This window comes from Lycium barbarum, chromosome 7 (genome assembly GCF_019175385.1).
Source record: "Lycium barbarum isolate Lr01 chromosome 7, ASM1917538v2, whole genome shotgun sequence".
Classification (NCBI taxonomy): domain Eukaryota; kingdom Viridiplantae; phylum Streptophyta; class Magnoliopsida; order Solanales; family Solanaceae; genus Lycium; species Lycium barbarum.
Window position 1 is genome coordinate 132,946,319 of NC_083343.1, and position 15,576 is coordinate 132,961,894.

The following is a 15,576-nucleotide window of genomic DNA, read 5'->3' on the forward strand; positions in this document are numbered from 1 at the left end:
TAATGCCCTTCCTTCTCAGGCCCGGGCTTATGTTAGCCAGATCGACCAACTTCGGGCAGAGCTGGATGGGATCAAGCCCGAGCTTAATGTCCTCCAAGAAATGACCATCGGCGCTGTGGCCAAATGTGATATTCTCAGGGAGCAGGTTCGGGCGTCGGTGGAACAAATGAACGGCCTTAGCTCATCACTTGTTGCGGCTGAAGCTGAACTGGATCGATTGAACCGGGTCATCACCGATCTGCAAGCTGAATATGGAAAGGCTCTTGACCAGATCTCGGGTTATGATGATATGTTAGAGCAGTATAAGGCCGATGTGACTGCTGCCGAAAAGGCCAGTAATCTTCGAGCCGAGTACGAGCGGTGCTTATCCCGAAGGAAAACCCTCAAAGAAGTTCAATCCACTGGAGTGGACTTATCAGATCTGATCGAGGAAGCCAAGACGCTTGAAATGGAAGCAAAGGTTGCGTTCGACCCCGAGGATTCGAATATCGACCTCGAGTCAGCCGGTGAAGAGGCCGAGGGGTCGGGTGAAGATTAGGTTCAGGGCCTTACGTCCCTTCTTTTGTTTTTACCTTTTGTTTTGAGGCCACTAGTCCGAGCCTTTTTAAATCTACTTATATGTATGTATGAATGAAAAGAAAAATTTGTATTCGATCTCATTCATCGCCTTTTGTTGCCCTTTGTAAAGTATTCCTCGGTTCAATGTTTGTTCGATTATGTCATCATTTTAATTTGCCATATTGTTTCAGCTAGGATAAAATTCAAGTGGTAACGGCTCGTGATCGGGTTTTAGTTCGTGTTGACTTTAGTCGTTGCTTTATTTATAATTAGCAAGACAGACCCGATCACGATATTTTTGTGTTTTTAGACCGTGGTCTTTAACCGTTTAGGTCGCAGCTTTTGAGCTTCCATATGTTTTTTAGACCGTAGTCTTTAACTGTTTACGCCATAGCTTTTTAGCATTTGGGTACGTTTTCTATACCGTACTCTTTGACCTTTTAGGCCATTGCCTTTCGGTATTTGGCAACATTGGATCCTTTTGATCGAAGTAAGATTTTTATTGAAAAATCGGTCAGAGATGCATTCGCAATTGCTGCCGCGGCAAGAACAAACTAAGTGGACACGATTCAATCGATCGTTTGGTCCTTACATCTGGTCCTATCGTTCAGGCCTTGGCTTTTACATAGTTATCACTTAACTCATGGTATAATAGTCCCCTAGTATTCGAGTCCGAGGTATGAGGGCTCGGATACTATTAGCTCGATATATGCAGTCCCCAGTCTCCGATCTCTGGTCGGTATCCTCTATTCGCGTAGCACGCTGTTCAATGCTGCCTCGTTAAAAACCTTGGCGAAAACCCACTTCGGGACAAAACGTTCGGAGGGAAAAAGAGTGCAGCACGTGTTTTCAGTCCTAAGTTTATAGCTTTCCAGTTTCCATTGAGCTGCTCCAGTGTCCCTCAGACTGTATCCCCGTGTGGTCAGATCAAGAGAGAAGATAAATAAAGAGAAGTTATTCATACCTCTAACCGTAATATCGCTTTAAGTGTGGTACATTCCAGTTGTGTTTCAACTATTGTCCGTCTTCGTTCTCGAGCTGATAAGAGCCTTTCCCGGTTATTCTAGTGACTCGATATGGTCCTTCCCAATTCGGGATAGCTTCCATTCGTGAGGGTTCTTTGTATGAAGTGTGACCTTCCTCAGTATCTAGTTCCCAATCTGAAAGTGCCTGAGGTTGGTCCTTCGGTTATAATATCTTTGCATCCTTTGTTTTTGTGCGGCTATTCGGATATGAGCAGCTTCCTTCCTTTCATCCACGAGATTCATACTAGCAGACATTGCTTCATGGTTTGAGTCCTCAGTAGCATACCAGAATCTCAAGCTTGGTTCACCAACTTCGACGAGTATTAGGGCCTCGGCTCCGTATACGAGGGAAAACGGAGTCTCCCCGGTGTTTGATCTTACCGTTATGCGATAAGCCCATAAAACCTCGGGCAGAACTTCCTTCCATAGGTGTTTGGAGTCGGCCAGTCTTTTCTTTAAATTCTGCAGTATAGTTTTATTGGTAGGTTCAGCCTGGCCATTCGCGCTCGGGTGATTCGGGGTGGATAAGATCTTTTTGATCTTGTATTCTTCGAAAAACTTGTTGACCTTGTTGCCTATAAATTGCTTCCCGTTATCACACGCGATCTCCCCGGGTACCCCGAACCGACAGATTATATGGTCATAAATGAAATCGATGGCCTCTTTTTCTCTGACTTTCTCGAGTGCCTGTGCTTCAACCCATTTAGAGAAATAATCAGTCATAATCAAAATGAATTGTGCCTTACCTGGGGTCCATGGCAGAGGGCCTACTATGTCCATACCTCATTTCATGAATGGCCATGGGGAAAGGACCGCACGGAGTTCTTCCCTGGGTTGATGTATTGATGGGGCGTGTTTTTGGCATTCGCTGCATTTTCAAACGAAGGTTTTGGCGTCTTCCCCCATCTCGTTCCAGTAGTATCTGCTCGAATCAGCTTGCGAACCAATGAATCGGCTCCCGAATGGTTGCCGCAAGTCCCCTCGTGAATTTCCCTTAGAACATATTCGGTTTCTCCTGGTCCTAAGCATCTTGCCAATGGGCCGTGGAACGATCGTCGGTATAACTGGCCATCAACCAAACAAAATCTAGCTGCCTTGGTTCGGAGGCTCTTGATTCCTTAGCATCGGATGGCAATTTTCCAATTTGAAGATAATCTATGTATTTGTTCCTCCAGTCCCAGGTGAGGTTGGTCGTGTTTATTTCGGCATGTCCGGTGTCTATGACTGATTTCGTCAATTGCATTACAGCTCCGGAGTTGAACCCATCCGATTCGATCGAGGATCCCAGATTTGCCAAGGCGTCTGCCTCGTTATTTTGATCCCGGGGAATGTGTTCCAACGTCCATTCCTTGAACCGGTGAAGGACAACCTGAAGTTTCTCCTGATATCTTCGCATTTGGTCATCCTTGACCTCGAAGGTTCCGTTCGCTTGGTTGACCACTAGGAGAGAATCACATTTGGCCTCTACGACCTCTGCTCCCAAGCTTTTACCTAGCTCTAAACCTGCAATCATAGCCTCATACTCGACTTCGTTGTTAGTTAAATTAGCCGATATAATTAACTGTCTTATTACGTCACCCGAGGGAGGTTTGAGAATGATCCCTAACCCGGACCCTTTTACATTAGATGCGCCGTCCGTGTAAAGGGTCCAGATTCCCGTACTAGTCCAAGGTAAGAAGCATTTCCTTATCAACCACAGAAATCATGGCCGGTGCAAAATCGGCCACGAAATCCGCCAATATTTGGGATTTGATCGTAGTTCGGGGTTTGTATTCAATATTATACCCGCTAATCTCCACAGCCCACTTTGCTAGACGGCCTGAGAGTTCGGGTTTATGCATGACATTCCTTAGGGGGTACGACGTTACGAAGCATATGGGATGACATTGAAAGTAAGGTTTTAATTTCCTGGATGCACTCAATAAAGCCAAAGCAAGTTTTTCCAAATGTGAGTACCTAGTTTCGGCGTCACCGAGGGTTCTACTCATATAGTAAATCGGGTATTGCGTACCTTTCTCCTCTCAAACCAGGATGCCGCTCACCGCTATCTCGGACACCGCCAAGTACAGGTACATCTGCTCGTTCGCTTTTGGCGTGTAGAGTAGAGATGGGTTTGATAAGTACCTTTTGAGTTCTGCTAAGGCCATCTGACATTCGGGAGTCCATGCAGAGTCAGTCTTTTTCTTTAGCAGCGAGAAAAATCGGTAATTCTTGTTCGAGGATCTGGGGATGAATCGGCTTAGGGCAACTATCCGTCCTGTCAACCTTTACACCCCTTTGATGTCGTTGATCACAGTGATATCTTCAATTGCCTTTATCTTATCCGGGTTGATTTTGATCCCCCGATTTGATACCATGAATCTGAGAAACTTGCCCGATTCGACTCCGAAGGCACATTTTTCCGGGTTCAGCTTCATGTTGTACTTTCTTAATATGCTGAAAGTTTCCTGCAAATATTTCAAGTGGTCCTCTGCTCGCAGGGACTTAACGACCATGTCATCTATATAAACTTCCATGGATTTCCCTATTTGGTGTACGAACATGCGATTGACTAAACGCTGATAAGTGGAACCGGCATTTTTTAAGCCGAAGGGCATTACATTATAACAATGTGTGCCAGACCTAGTTATAAAGGAGGTTTTTTCTCGATCCTTCGGGTCCATTTGTATTTGGTTGTACCCGGAGTAGGCATCAAGGAAACTCAGCGTGTCGTGACCTGCAGTAGCGTTGATCATGCGATCGATGCTGGGCAAAGGAAATGAATCCTTCGTGCAGGCTTTATTTAAATCATTATAATCTACGCACATTCTGAACTTATTCCCCTTTTTAGGCACTACCACAACGTTAGCTAACCAATTTGGGTATTTTACCTCACGAATGGACCCTGTATTAAGGAGCTTGGTTACCTCATCCTTGACGAATCCATGTTTTACGTCCGGTTGTGGCCTCCGTTTTTGTTTGACCGGAGGGAAACTTGGATCCAGGCTTAACTTGTGTGTCGTCACGTCCGGTGGAATACCTGTCATGTCTAAATGGGACCAAGCAAAGCAATCTGAGTTATTTTTAAGGAACTCAATAAAAAGTTTCCTGAGCTCGGGCATTAACCCCGTGCCCAGGTATACCTTCTTCTCTGGTAGATGGACGAACAGTATGACTTGCTCGAGTTCTTCGACTGTGGACTTAGTGGCATCAGAATCATCGGGCACCACGAATGTTCTCAGCACCCCGAATTTTAACTCGTCGTCTGGTGTGTCTCCGTTTCGATCTTCCGAAGATTTCGGAATCGGGATATGTGATTGCTATTTGGCATTCTTCCCTTCGTTTCGATCTGGCACCTTTATGGCTTTAACAGATTCTTCAACCGCGAACATTTCTTTTGTGGCCTGCTTTTCACCACGGACAGTTTGATACCTTCTGGAGTCGGAAATTTCAATACCTGATGTATAGTCGAGGGAACCGCTCTTACGAGGTGAATCTACGGTCTGCCCAACAATGCATTGTATCCCATGTCTCCCTCAGTCACATAAAATTTGGTCTGCAGCGTAGTTCTTGCCATATTGATCGGTAAGGTGATCTCACCCTATGTCGTTTCGCATGCCATGTTGAATCCGTTGAGGACCCGTATTGCCGGCACGATCTGATCTAGTAGTCCCAGCTGTTCGATGACTCTCAATTGGATGATATTAGCCGAGCTACCTAGATCAATTAGCACATATTTAATTCTAAACTTATTGACAAGGACAGATATTAACAGTGCGTCATTATGCGGTTGGGCGATGCCTTCAATGTCCGATATTCCCTCGTTATGGAAATTTTTGTGCGTTTTATAACCGGCCCAATGGGAACGTCAGTTCCTCCCATGATCATGTGTATCACCTGCTGAGGCTCTTTCGGCCTATCCTGCTTGTTGGAGTCCAGGTTTTTAAAATGGGTTTTTGCTCGTTCACTTAGGAATGCTCGAAGATGTCCCAAATTTAACAGACGGGCAACCTCCTCTCTCAGCTGCCGACAATTCTCGGTTCGATGGCCGTGAGTATGATGATACTTACAAATAAATCTTTTGTCCCGCTTCTCTGGATCAGATTGGATTGACCTTGGATGTCTTGTTTCTTTGTTTTGGATAATGGCCACAGCTATGGTTGCTACATCGACGCAAAAGTTATACTCGGATAACCTTGGAGTTTCTCTGTTTCTCGGGGCTCTATCGACAACATTTCTGTTTATCAAACCACGGCTATTTTGGCCTCGATCATTCCTTTGAACGTTCCTCCTATTAATCTTGCCTGATTCGCTGTTGCGCCCGTTCCCCCTTCGATCAAGTAAGAAAGGCTGGTACCTGGCATATGATGATCCGGAATCCCGCTCTACCACTCTCCTCAAGTGATCACTCCCTTTACCGGAATGCCATGATACTGAAGCAGCCATCAGAATCTTATCATCTTCGACCCTGATCTTCGACTGATACCTGTTGTGTACATCAGCCCAGGCGATCGCCAGGGTATTCTATCAGGTTTTGTTTTAGCTCTATAGATGTGATCGAGCTCCTTGAATTGAGCCCCTGGGTGAAAGCCTGAATGGCCCAATCGTTAGTAACTTGAGGTAAGTCCATGTGCTCTATTTGAAATCGAGCCACAAACTCGCGGAGGGTCTCGTTATCTCGTTGCTTAACGTTGAACAAGTTCGATTTTCGAGTTTCGACCTTCATGGCCCCGGCATGGGCCTTAACAAAAGCATCAGCGAGCATGGCAAATGAATCAATCGAGTGCTCGGGCAAGTTATGATACCAAATCATAGCCCCCTTTTACAGAGTCTCCCTAAATTTCTTAAGTAGCACTGATTCCCTTTCGTCATCGACGAGATCATTTCCCTTAATAGCGCACGTATACGCAGTCACATGTTCATTTGGGTCTGTTGTCCCATTGTAATTCAGGATATCGGGCATGCGAAATCTCTTAGGGATTTTCATCGGTGCCGCACTCGGCGGAAATGGCATTTGAACAAATTTTTTCGAATGCGGTGCCTTCAACACTGGTGGAGCCCCCGAAATCTGATCGTCCCTCGATGTCACAGCCTAATCTCGCTAGGGTGTGATGGGAACCCGACCCTTACTTAGGGCCGAGCGAACCCTCCGACTCTTAATACACACATAACCTCATTGAACCTTTAGATCAAATAAACATGAAATACATATTAAGGCTTTCAGAAATTTTCTTTTTTTCTTTGTTTATCAAATCCAACAAAATCTGTAATTATATGGAATTCATATCATAACACAAACTGACATATCGGCTGATGGAGCCGCTTACAGGACTGATATTCTATACCCACAACTCTGTCTGCAAAGTCTCTAACATCAACTAGAAATCATAGTACCTATACTCTGACTCGGCAACACTCCAGGAGCAAATGGAGCTTGTCATCTTCACTGGAACATCTTCTATAATAGCTTCAACTCATCTGGGTGTACCTGCGTGGCATGAAACGCAGCCCCCGAAGAAAGGGGGTCAGTACGGAAAATGTACTGAGCATGTAAGACATGAAATATAGAAAACAGAATCATGACTGAAACAGAGAATTACCAGAGTCAAGTGTGACCTTTTAAAACATCAAAGTACTTGCCTTTTTAAATGAAAATCATGCATATCTCTATCATATGTCATATATACAGATAACGTGTCCCGGCCCTCCAGTGAGGGACTCGGTAGATGAAAACATACATGTCCACATCATATATCATATATGCGTAACGTGTCCCGGCCCTCAAGTGAGGGACTCAGTGGATAGAATCATGCATATCATCATCATATATCATGTATACATATAACGTGTCCCGACCCTCTATTGAGGGACTCGGTAGATACATATAATGTGTCCCAACCCTTTTTTGCGGGTCTCGGTGAATAAATCACCAAATGCCATCCTGGCCACCATCCCCATGTCATCATATCATCATGTATAAATACATATAACGTGTCCCGGCCCGCAAGTGGGAGAGACTCGGTGAACAATGCAGAGGAGTGCGCACGATAACATACCCGGCCCGGGACTCGGTGAATAGACATATTAAGACTTGCACGAACAGAGTAGTGCGAAACCACATGCACATAAATCAAGACTCAACAGATACGTACATTTATCGACATCTGAAGGCTCAGAAACAAGTTTCGGGTCAATCCGACTTAGTATGAGAAAGTTATGAGCGTTTGAAGCACAGAACCTTTTACGAACATTTCAGAAGCCATTTTTGAAAAATCGAAGCAACAATCATATCAAGTACCTTTCGGATATCGTATGGATCAAATCAAATATAGCTTTTTGGAATCATATATCATATATGCATATAACAGATTCATACATGCATACTCATAGAACATCATACAGTGTATTACTGCGGAACGTGCAACCCGATCCATAAATATATTATATTACTGTCGAGGAACATTCGGCCCGATCCAAAACTGTATGCAAAAGTTAGAAACATTAATACTTACAGAACCGTTTTACGAACATGAACTCTTATACTTGGCTCGTTATCCAATCATGCAATAACCTCAACTATACTAAGTATGCTCGTATCAACGAGCAAATAAGAGTCGTAAACACGTTCAGAAACATATCCAATAGAACTTTGGAAATCATAGATTTGTGTCAAACCATATGGAGTAGCTTATGGAAATCAAAGATAGTGGCCATCCTAGTGGCTCTAAGAATAGGAATCTCTTTGAAATCATACATATACTACTGATTCATAGGGATCATGCCAGAGGAAAGAAATGGTAAGCCTTACATACCTGTGCCACGCCTTATTAACTACGCTTATTTATCCAATCTTGCTATTCTACATTCAAGAAGATTTTACATAATCATTAAATTTATTGTCATTCACTTGCCTTAGCTTCTCAAACAAATTCACTTATAATCTGCCGAAATTTCGGCATCATTTTTCCTGTAAACACATCATCCCCGAGAATCTAACTCGGCCAATTTATCAACAACAAACCCGAGAATGCAACTCTGCCAAATTATCAATAACAATACCAACAATCATATCTTCCAACTTCAACAATTATTTCAAAATACATTCTAACATTAACAATTCTTTCTACACAATCCGACGACATTCCATTTATACTCAATTCAATCACATGAAATCAAGCCAATACCAATGATCTCACATTCAAGTACTCGCCCAGACCTTACAAGCAAAATTTAAGAATACTTCAAACAATTCACATAATATTTCAAACAACCCAATCGACATACTACTTCACCCGAAACCTTCCAAATTCCACAAGAACACTAACAACACATTTCCTTTCTTCCAAATTCATAAACTACATCAACAATCTATACTTTAGCAATATCATTCATTCTTATAATCATAAGAAACCATACTAATATCACATTAACTTCTTCCATAATCCACAAACGATTACAACTTCATTTCAAACCATTAAATCCTTATTTTACATCATAGAATCTATCACAACAACAATTAAAATACTAAGTAAGATCAACTCATCACATCTCACCCACATAGCTCTTATTCGGCCAACACTCCAACATACATATTTTCATATATTTCATCCATTTCTTCACTCTACAACATATACAAATCATCCATAACATATGAAGAGAAGATTAAATCTTACCTTTTCCACTTCACTTCTCCCTCGGCTAGAGTTGCAACTTGCAAGAACGAATGGTTTATTTGCCCCAACAACTATTCCATGTTAAAGAGAACCTTCCAATTGCTTGGAAGACTAGAAAAAATAATTTTTCTTGGTCAATTTTCCATGGCTCAATTTTTTGGGAGCCATGGCCGAAACCTTTGCTTTTTTTTTTTTTTTTTTTTCTTTCTCTCCAAAGTTCTAGAGTTTTTGTGGAGAAATATGACTAACATGTCTTATATATACACATAATTCATCTAGGTGAGCCAAGTCCCACCTTACGTTGGATGGCCACCATGGTTCATTTAAGAAGTTTCTTGAACACTTTGTGAAATTCCCATTTTGCCCTTAGCCTTCCACAATATTACCTTGAGCCACTTTGCGAATTTTCCTTTTTACCCTTAGCCTTTCTCAATATTTCCATACTAATAATATTCATAAATAATATTCATAAACAACTTGTGCATTAAAATAATTTTTGAAAATGGTCTTGCCCTTAACTTATCACGACTATCTCGAAATATCCGAACGTATAAAATACGGGCTATAACACTCGAGTTGTAGTTCTCCACCTTCTTGTCGTTCGCCTCTATCTTCTTTTCACCGGACTCGACCCGTTTAGTCAATTCTTCGAGCATTTTTATCAATTCGCTGCTTTGCCCGGGGTGGTTCTCGTTACCCCGTGGGACGCGTCTTTTCTCTGTATCCTGGGATTGTTCTGAGGGGGAAATATTGGGTACTTGATCCCGATTTTGCAATTGTGCTATGATCTCTTGCTGGGCCTGTAACTGCGCCATAGCCATGTCTAACTAGTTTTGGAGCTGTTGCAACATGACTCCATTATTCTCGCCGGCCGGTATGTTGCCTACTGATGATCCGACTTGAACAGGATTAACGGGAGGCGCGTTGTTGTTTGGTACGTACCCGTCTTCGTGCTCGTGATGGCTTGGTTCCACTTGGAAGTTGACAGAATGAGAATCTGACATTCTGGTATACCTGAAATCAAACCTTAAAGAATAAGTGAAGAATATCGAGTGTAACCAGAATGTTGTATTGAACCGCCACTACTATCTAGGGCCCCACGGTCGGCGCCAAACTGTTTAACCTTAAAATGGAGAACAATTAAATTTATGCGTGATGCCAAAGATATGTGGTTAAATTCAATTTGATATTAGATTGCAAGGGAAACCAATAAGTGAATAAGTAAGCAGATCTGGCCAAATGTTAATTAAGTCCGGCATCGGGTATGGAAACCGAGGTCGATACCCTATGTTGAGTACGTACACGATGGATAATGGAAATGAACTCAAGAACAAAAATGGAGGTGAATGCAAGTAATTCTTTTGCTTTTGATATGAATTCTTTCTTTCTTTCTGTTGCCAACCCCTGCAATGGATGAGAACCTCCTCTTTATATAGTAGAGGAGTCCTAACCCTAATACAATTCTAAAACAAAGAAAAGAAATCTGGTGACAGCTGTTGCCGAGATCGGCGCCGAAATATCCGGTTGAGGGCGGATATTTCAGTCTTCTTCTTATGGCATCTAACCGCCCTTCCTATAACGCCTGGTTCTCAACCGAATTCGACGCCTCCTTCTCGATGACCTGGTCGGGTCATACCCGAGCACAACCATAACATCGGGAAACCGAGCATGTACGTATCCTCAGTTTTACCCGTATACAGAAACATTTCTATATTTAGAAACAATTTAATTTTATGAGATGATTTATAACCATGCAAATATCTAAGGCCTGTTTTGGACAACACATTTCAAAAGTCTTCCTTTATTTTTTAAATTTTGTGTCAAGTCAAACTAAGATAATTTTTTTAGAACGGAGGGAGTATAAATATCTAAGATATTACACAACTTCCCCACCAACTTCCCCCTCCATTAGCAACTTCCTTCAGCCACCATCCTCTTCTTCATCATTACTTCTGCATGCTTTGACCTGTCAAATTCCTCCTATTCCTCAGCATTACCATAATCGGTTGTTCTTGTGCTACTATCATATAATCATATTGAAGAAGAGTGATGTTCTTAACTAATGTGATAATTTCCTTTTGCATCAAAGTTTTACAATGTCTCTATTTATAGGACAACAATATGGGATGCCAAATGATGTCATGAACATGGCTATAATTATTATTTAGGAGTTATGGTAATAAAAAGTTGTGGGAGTGATGAAAATAAAGCCCATTAAATTTTTTACTTTAAAGAAAAATTTGCTATTTTGCTAGAGACTTTTCAAATTCTTTTTCCTCCCTTAATATGGAATGCTTATGAGAAATTGTCAAAAAAAAGAAAAAGAAAAAAGATATATAGGATCTTTAGTTAAAAAGAGGTGCCACATTACTATTCTTTTTCCTAGCTTCAATATATATATATACATATGTTATAATATAAAACTAACCACTAAAATAAGTAAGTAGTATGACTCACACACAGAGAGAGAAACGAATAATACTTTGTTTTACTAATTTTTGTTGTACTATCCATCAACAGATGAATGGATATATATAGCCTCATACAATGATGGTCATATGGGCTCACATGGCAACATCATCATGACTTTGTCATCAACACTATCTCCACCAATGTCCACTATCTTAACTAATGGCCACTATCTTAACTAATGGACATCCACTATCATTTCATAACACTCCTCCTTGGATGTCTATTAATTAGATGACGTGCCTCGTTAAAACCTTATTAAAAAAACCTGTGGGAAAAAGTCCTAGTGAAGAAAAAAGAGTACACATATCTAGTAATACGCTTTGAGAGCTGCCTCATTAAAAACCTTACCAAGAAAAACCCAATGGGACAAAACCTTGGTTAAGGGAAAAAGAGTACAACACGTATTTCACTCCCCCTGACAAAGACCAAAATTCAGATGTCGGAGTCTTCGCATTCCAATCTTGAATATCATCTTCTCAAGAGTTGAAGTTGGTAAAGATTTGGTGAACAAATCTGCAGGGTTGTCACTTGAACGGATTTGTTGCACATCAATATCACCATTCTTCTGGAGATCATGTGTGAAGAATAACTTTGGTGAAATATGCTTCATTCTATCTCCTTTTATGAAACCTCCTTTCAATTGGGCAATGCATGCTGCATTATCTTCATATAAGATTGTGGGTATTTTATCACATTTCAAACCACACTTTTCTCGAATGAGATGTATCATTGACCTTAGCCACACAACTTCACGGCTAGCTTCATGAATAGTTATTATCTCAGCATGATTTGATGAGGTAGCCACAATAGACTGCTTTGTAGATCGCCAAGATATGGCAGCGCCCCCACAAATAAATACATAGCCTGTTTGAGATCTAGCTTTATGCGGGTTAGATAAATACCCTGCATCGGCATAACCAACAAGATCGGGACTGCAATTGCTAGAATAATATAAGCCCAAATTGATAGTCCCCTTTAGATACCTCAATATGTGTTTAATTCCGTTCCAGTGTCTCCTTGTAGGAGCACAACTATGTCTCGCTAACACATTAACTGAAAATGCTATGTCAGGCCTTGTGGTATTGGCAAGATACATTAGTGCACCAATTGCACTAAGATATGGTACTTCTGGACCAAGAATTTCCTCATTCTTTTCTTGAGGTCGGAACGGATCTTTATTCGCATCAAGTGATCGAACAACCATCGGAGTACTTAATGGATGTGCTTCATCCATATAAAATTGTTTCAACACTTTCTCTGTATAGGCAGATTGATGGACAAATATGTCATTTGTCAAATGTTCAATTTGCAAACCAAGGCATAATTTTGTCTCTCCAAGATCTTTCATCTCAAATTCCTTCTTTAAATAATTAATTGCCTTTTTGAGCTCTGCAGGAGTTCCAATAAGGTTTATGTCGTCAACATATACAACAAGTACAACAAACTCTGTTATTACTTTCTTTATAAAAACACATGGGCAAATTGCATCATTTGTATAGCCTTCCTTTAACAAATATTCACTAAGGCGGTTATACCACATGCGCCCGGATTGCTTCAAACCATACAATGATCTTTGTAATCTGATTGAATACATTTCCCGAGACTTTGAACTACATGCTTCAGGCATCTTAAATCCTTCAGGAATTTTCATGTATATTTCATTTTCAAGTGATCCATATAGATAGGTTGTAACTACATCCATCAAATGCATCTCAAGTCTCTCATGGACAACGAAACTAATGAGATAACGTAATGTTATTGCATCCATAACAGGGGAGTATGTCTCTTCATAATCAACACCAGACCTTTGTGAAAATCCTTGTGCAACAAGGCGTGCCTTATATCTTTGTATCTCATTTTTCTCATTTTTTTTCGCACAAAAACCCATTTATAACCAACAGGTTTAATGCCATTAGGTGTTTGGACTACAGGTCCAAAAACTTCCCGTTTGGTAAGTGAGTTTAATTCTGATTGAATTGCCTCTTGCCACTTTGGCCAATCACGTCTTTCTTGGCATTCTTTAACAGATTGGGGTTCAAGATTTTCACTATCTTGCATAATTCTTGTTGCAACATTATAGGCAAAGACATAATCCACATTTATTTTCAATCTATTCAAATTAGTCCCAACATTAATTGGATTAATTGATATTTCCTCATTTTCTTGAGTCTCAGGCTCATTGATTTCTTCAAGAATATCACTATTGCTCAAATCTCGAATTTCTTTGTGAAGTTCTTTCGTAGTGTCATCTTGACCATTTGTTTTTCTTTTTCTAGAATTTCGATCCTTAGAACCCAATGGTCTACCACGCTTCTGGCGTGCTTTGGACTCGTTTGCTATGACACTAGTAGATGGTCCTACAGGGACATCAATCCGAATCGGGACATTCTCTGCAGGGATATGTGATTTGGTAATCCTTTTCAAATCTGTAAATGCGTCTGGCATTTGATTTGCTATTTTCTGTAAGTGAATAATCTTTTGAACCTCTTGCTCACAAATAGAAGCACGTGGATCAAGATGAGACAATGATGAATTATTCCACAAAATTTCTCTTTTTATTTCATTATTCTCTCCCCCCAATTTTGGGAAAATTGTCTCATCAAATTGACAATCTGCAAATCGAGCAGTGAACAAATCTCCGGTTAATGGTTCAAGGTAGCGAATAATGGAGGGCGATTCAAACCCAACATATATTCCTAATCTTCTTTGGGGACCCATCTTGGTGCGATGTGGTGGTGCTACAAGCACATATACGGCACATCCAAAAATTCTTAGATGCGATATATTAGGTTCTTGACCCAAAACCAATTGCAACGGAGAAAATTTATGATAGTTTGTCGGTCTGAGACGAACGAGTGTTGTTGCATGCAAAATAGCGTGACCCCAGACTGTCGTGGGCAACCTCGTTTTCATGAGCAATGGTCTTGCAATCAGCTGCAAACGTTTAATTAATGACTCTGCAAGGCCATTTTGAGTGTGAACATGAGCTACATGATGTTCAACTCTTATCCCAATTGATAAATAATAATCATTAAATGTTTGGGATGAAAACTCTGCAGCATTATCAAGGCGAATAGACTTTATCGGATTATCAGGAAATTGTGCCCGTAATCGAATTATTTGTGCCAATAATTTCGCAAACGCCAGGTTGCGAGATGACAGTAGGCACACATGAGACCATCTAGAAGAAGCATCTATTAGGACCATAAAATATCTAAATGACCCACTCGGGGGGTGAATTGGTCCACAAATATCTCCATGTATATGTTCCAAAAATTCAGGGGATTCAACCTCAACCTTTGTAAGTGATGGCCTAATAATTAACTTGCCTTGATAACAAGAAGGGCAAGAAAATTCATTGTTTAAAAGAATCTTCAGGTTCTTTAATGGATGCCCATTTGAATTTTCTATAATTCGTCTCATCATTATAGATCCAGGGTGTCCCAATCGATCATGCCAAAGTACAAACATATTGGAGTTCATAAACTTCTGGTTTACGACAGAATGTGCCTCAATTACTCCAATTTTTGTCCAATATAAGCCAGAAGACAAAGCAGGAAACTTTTCTATAACAACTTTCTGGCCAGAGACATCCTTGGTGATACCAATATATTCAAGATTCATCTCATCCATTGTTTTAATATGGTATCCATTTTGACGGATATCTTTAAAACTTAATAAGTTCCTTCTGGACTTAGGAGAGAACATGGCATCCTTTATAATGAGTTTTGTTCCCTTAGGCAAAATTATGGCGGCTCTTCCGGAGCCTTCAATCAAATTAGTACTACCAGAAATGGTATTAACATTTGCCTTACCCATAAGTAAATGAGAAAAATATTTCTTGTCCTTGAAGATCGTGTGTGTGGTAG

At 40.9% G+C, this 15,576-nt stretch overlaps 1 protein-coding gene across 5 annotated transcripts in view; it reads left to right on the forward strand.

Moving 5' to 3' along the window:
- Positions 1-15,576, forward strand: part of LOC132604562 (uncharacterized) — a 48,429-nt gene that overhangs the window by 17,896 nt on the left and 14,957 nt on the right. Inside the window, exon 5 of one of the 5 annotated variants that reach the window (XM_060318122.1) lies at positions 20-717. The exons of the other annotated variants lie outside the window; for them this stretch is intronic. Coding sequence (XP_060174105.1) covers positions 20-538 — 519 coding nt within the window. The 3' untranslated portion in view covers positions 539-717. Of the gene's footprint in view, positions 1-19; positions 718-15,576 lie in introns of those variants that run through there. 5 annotated transcript variants of the gene reach the window in all.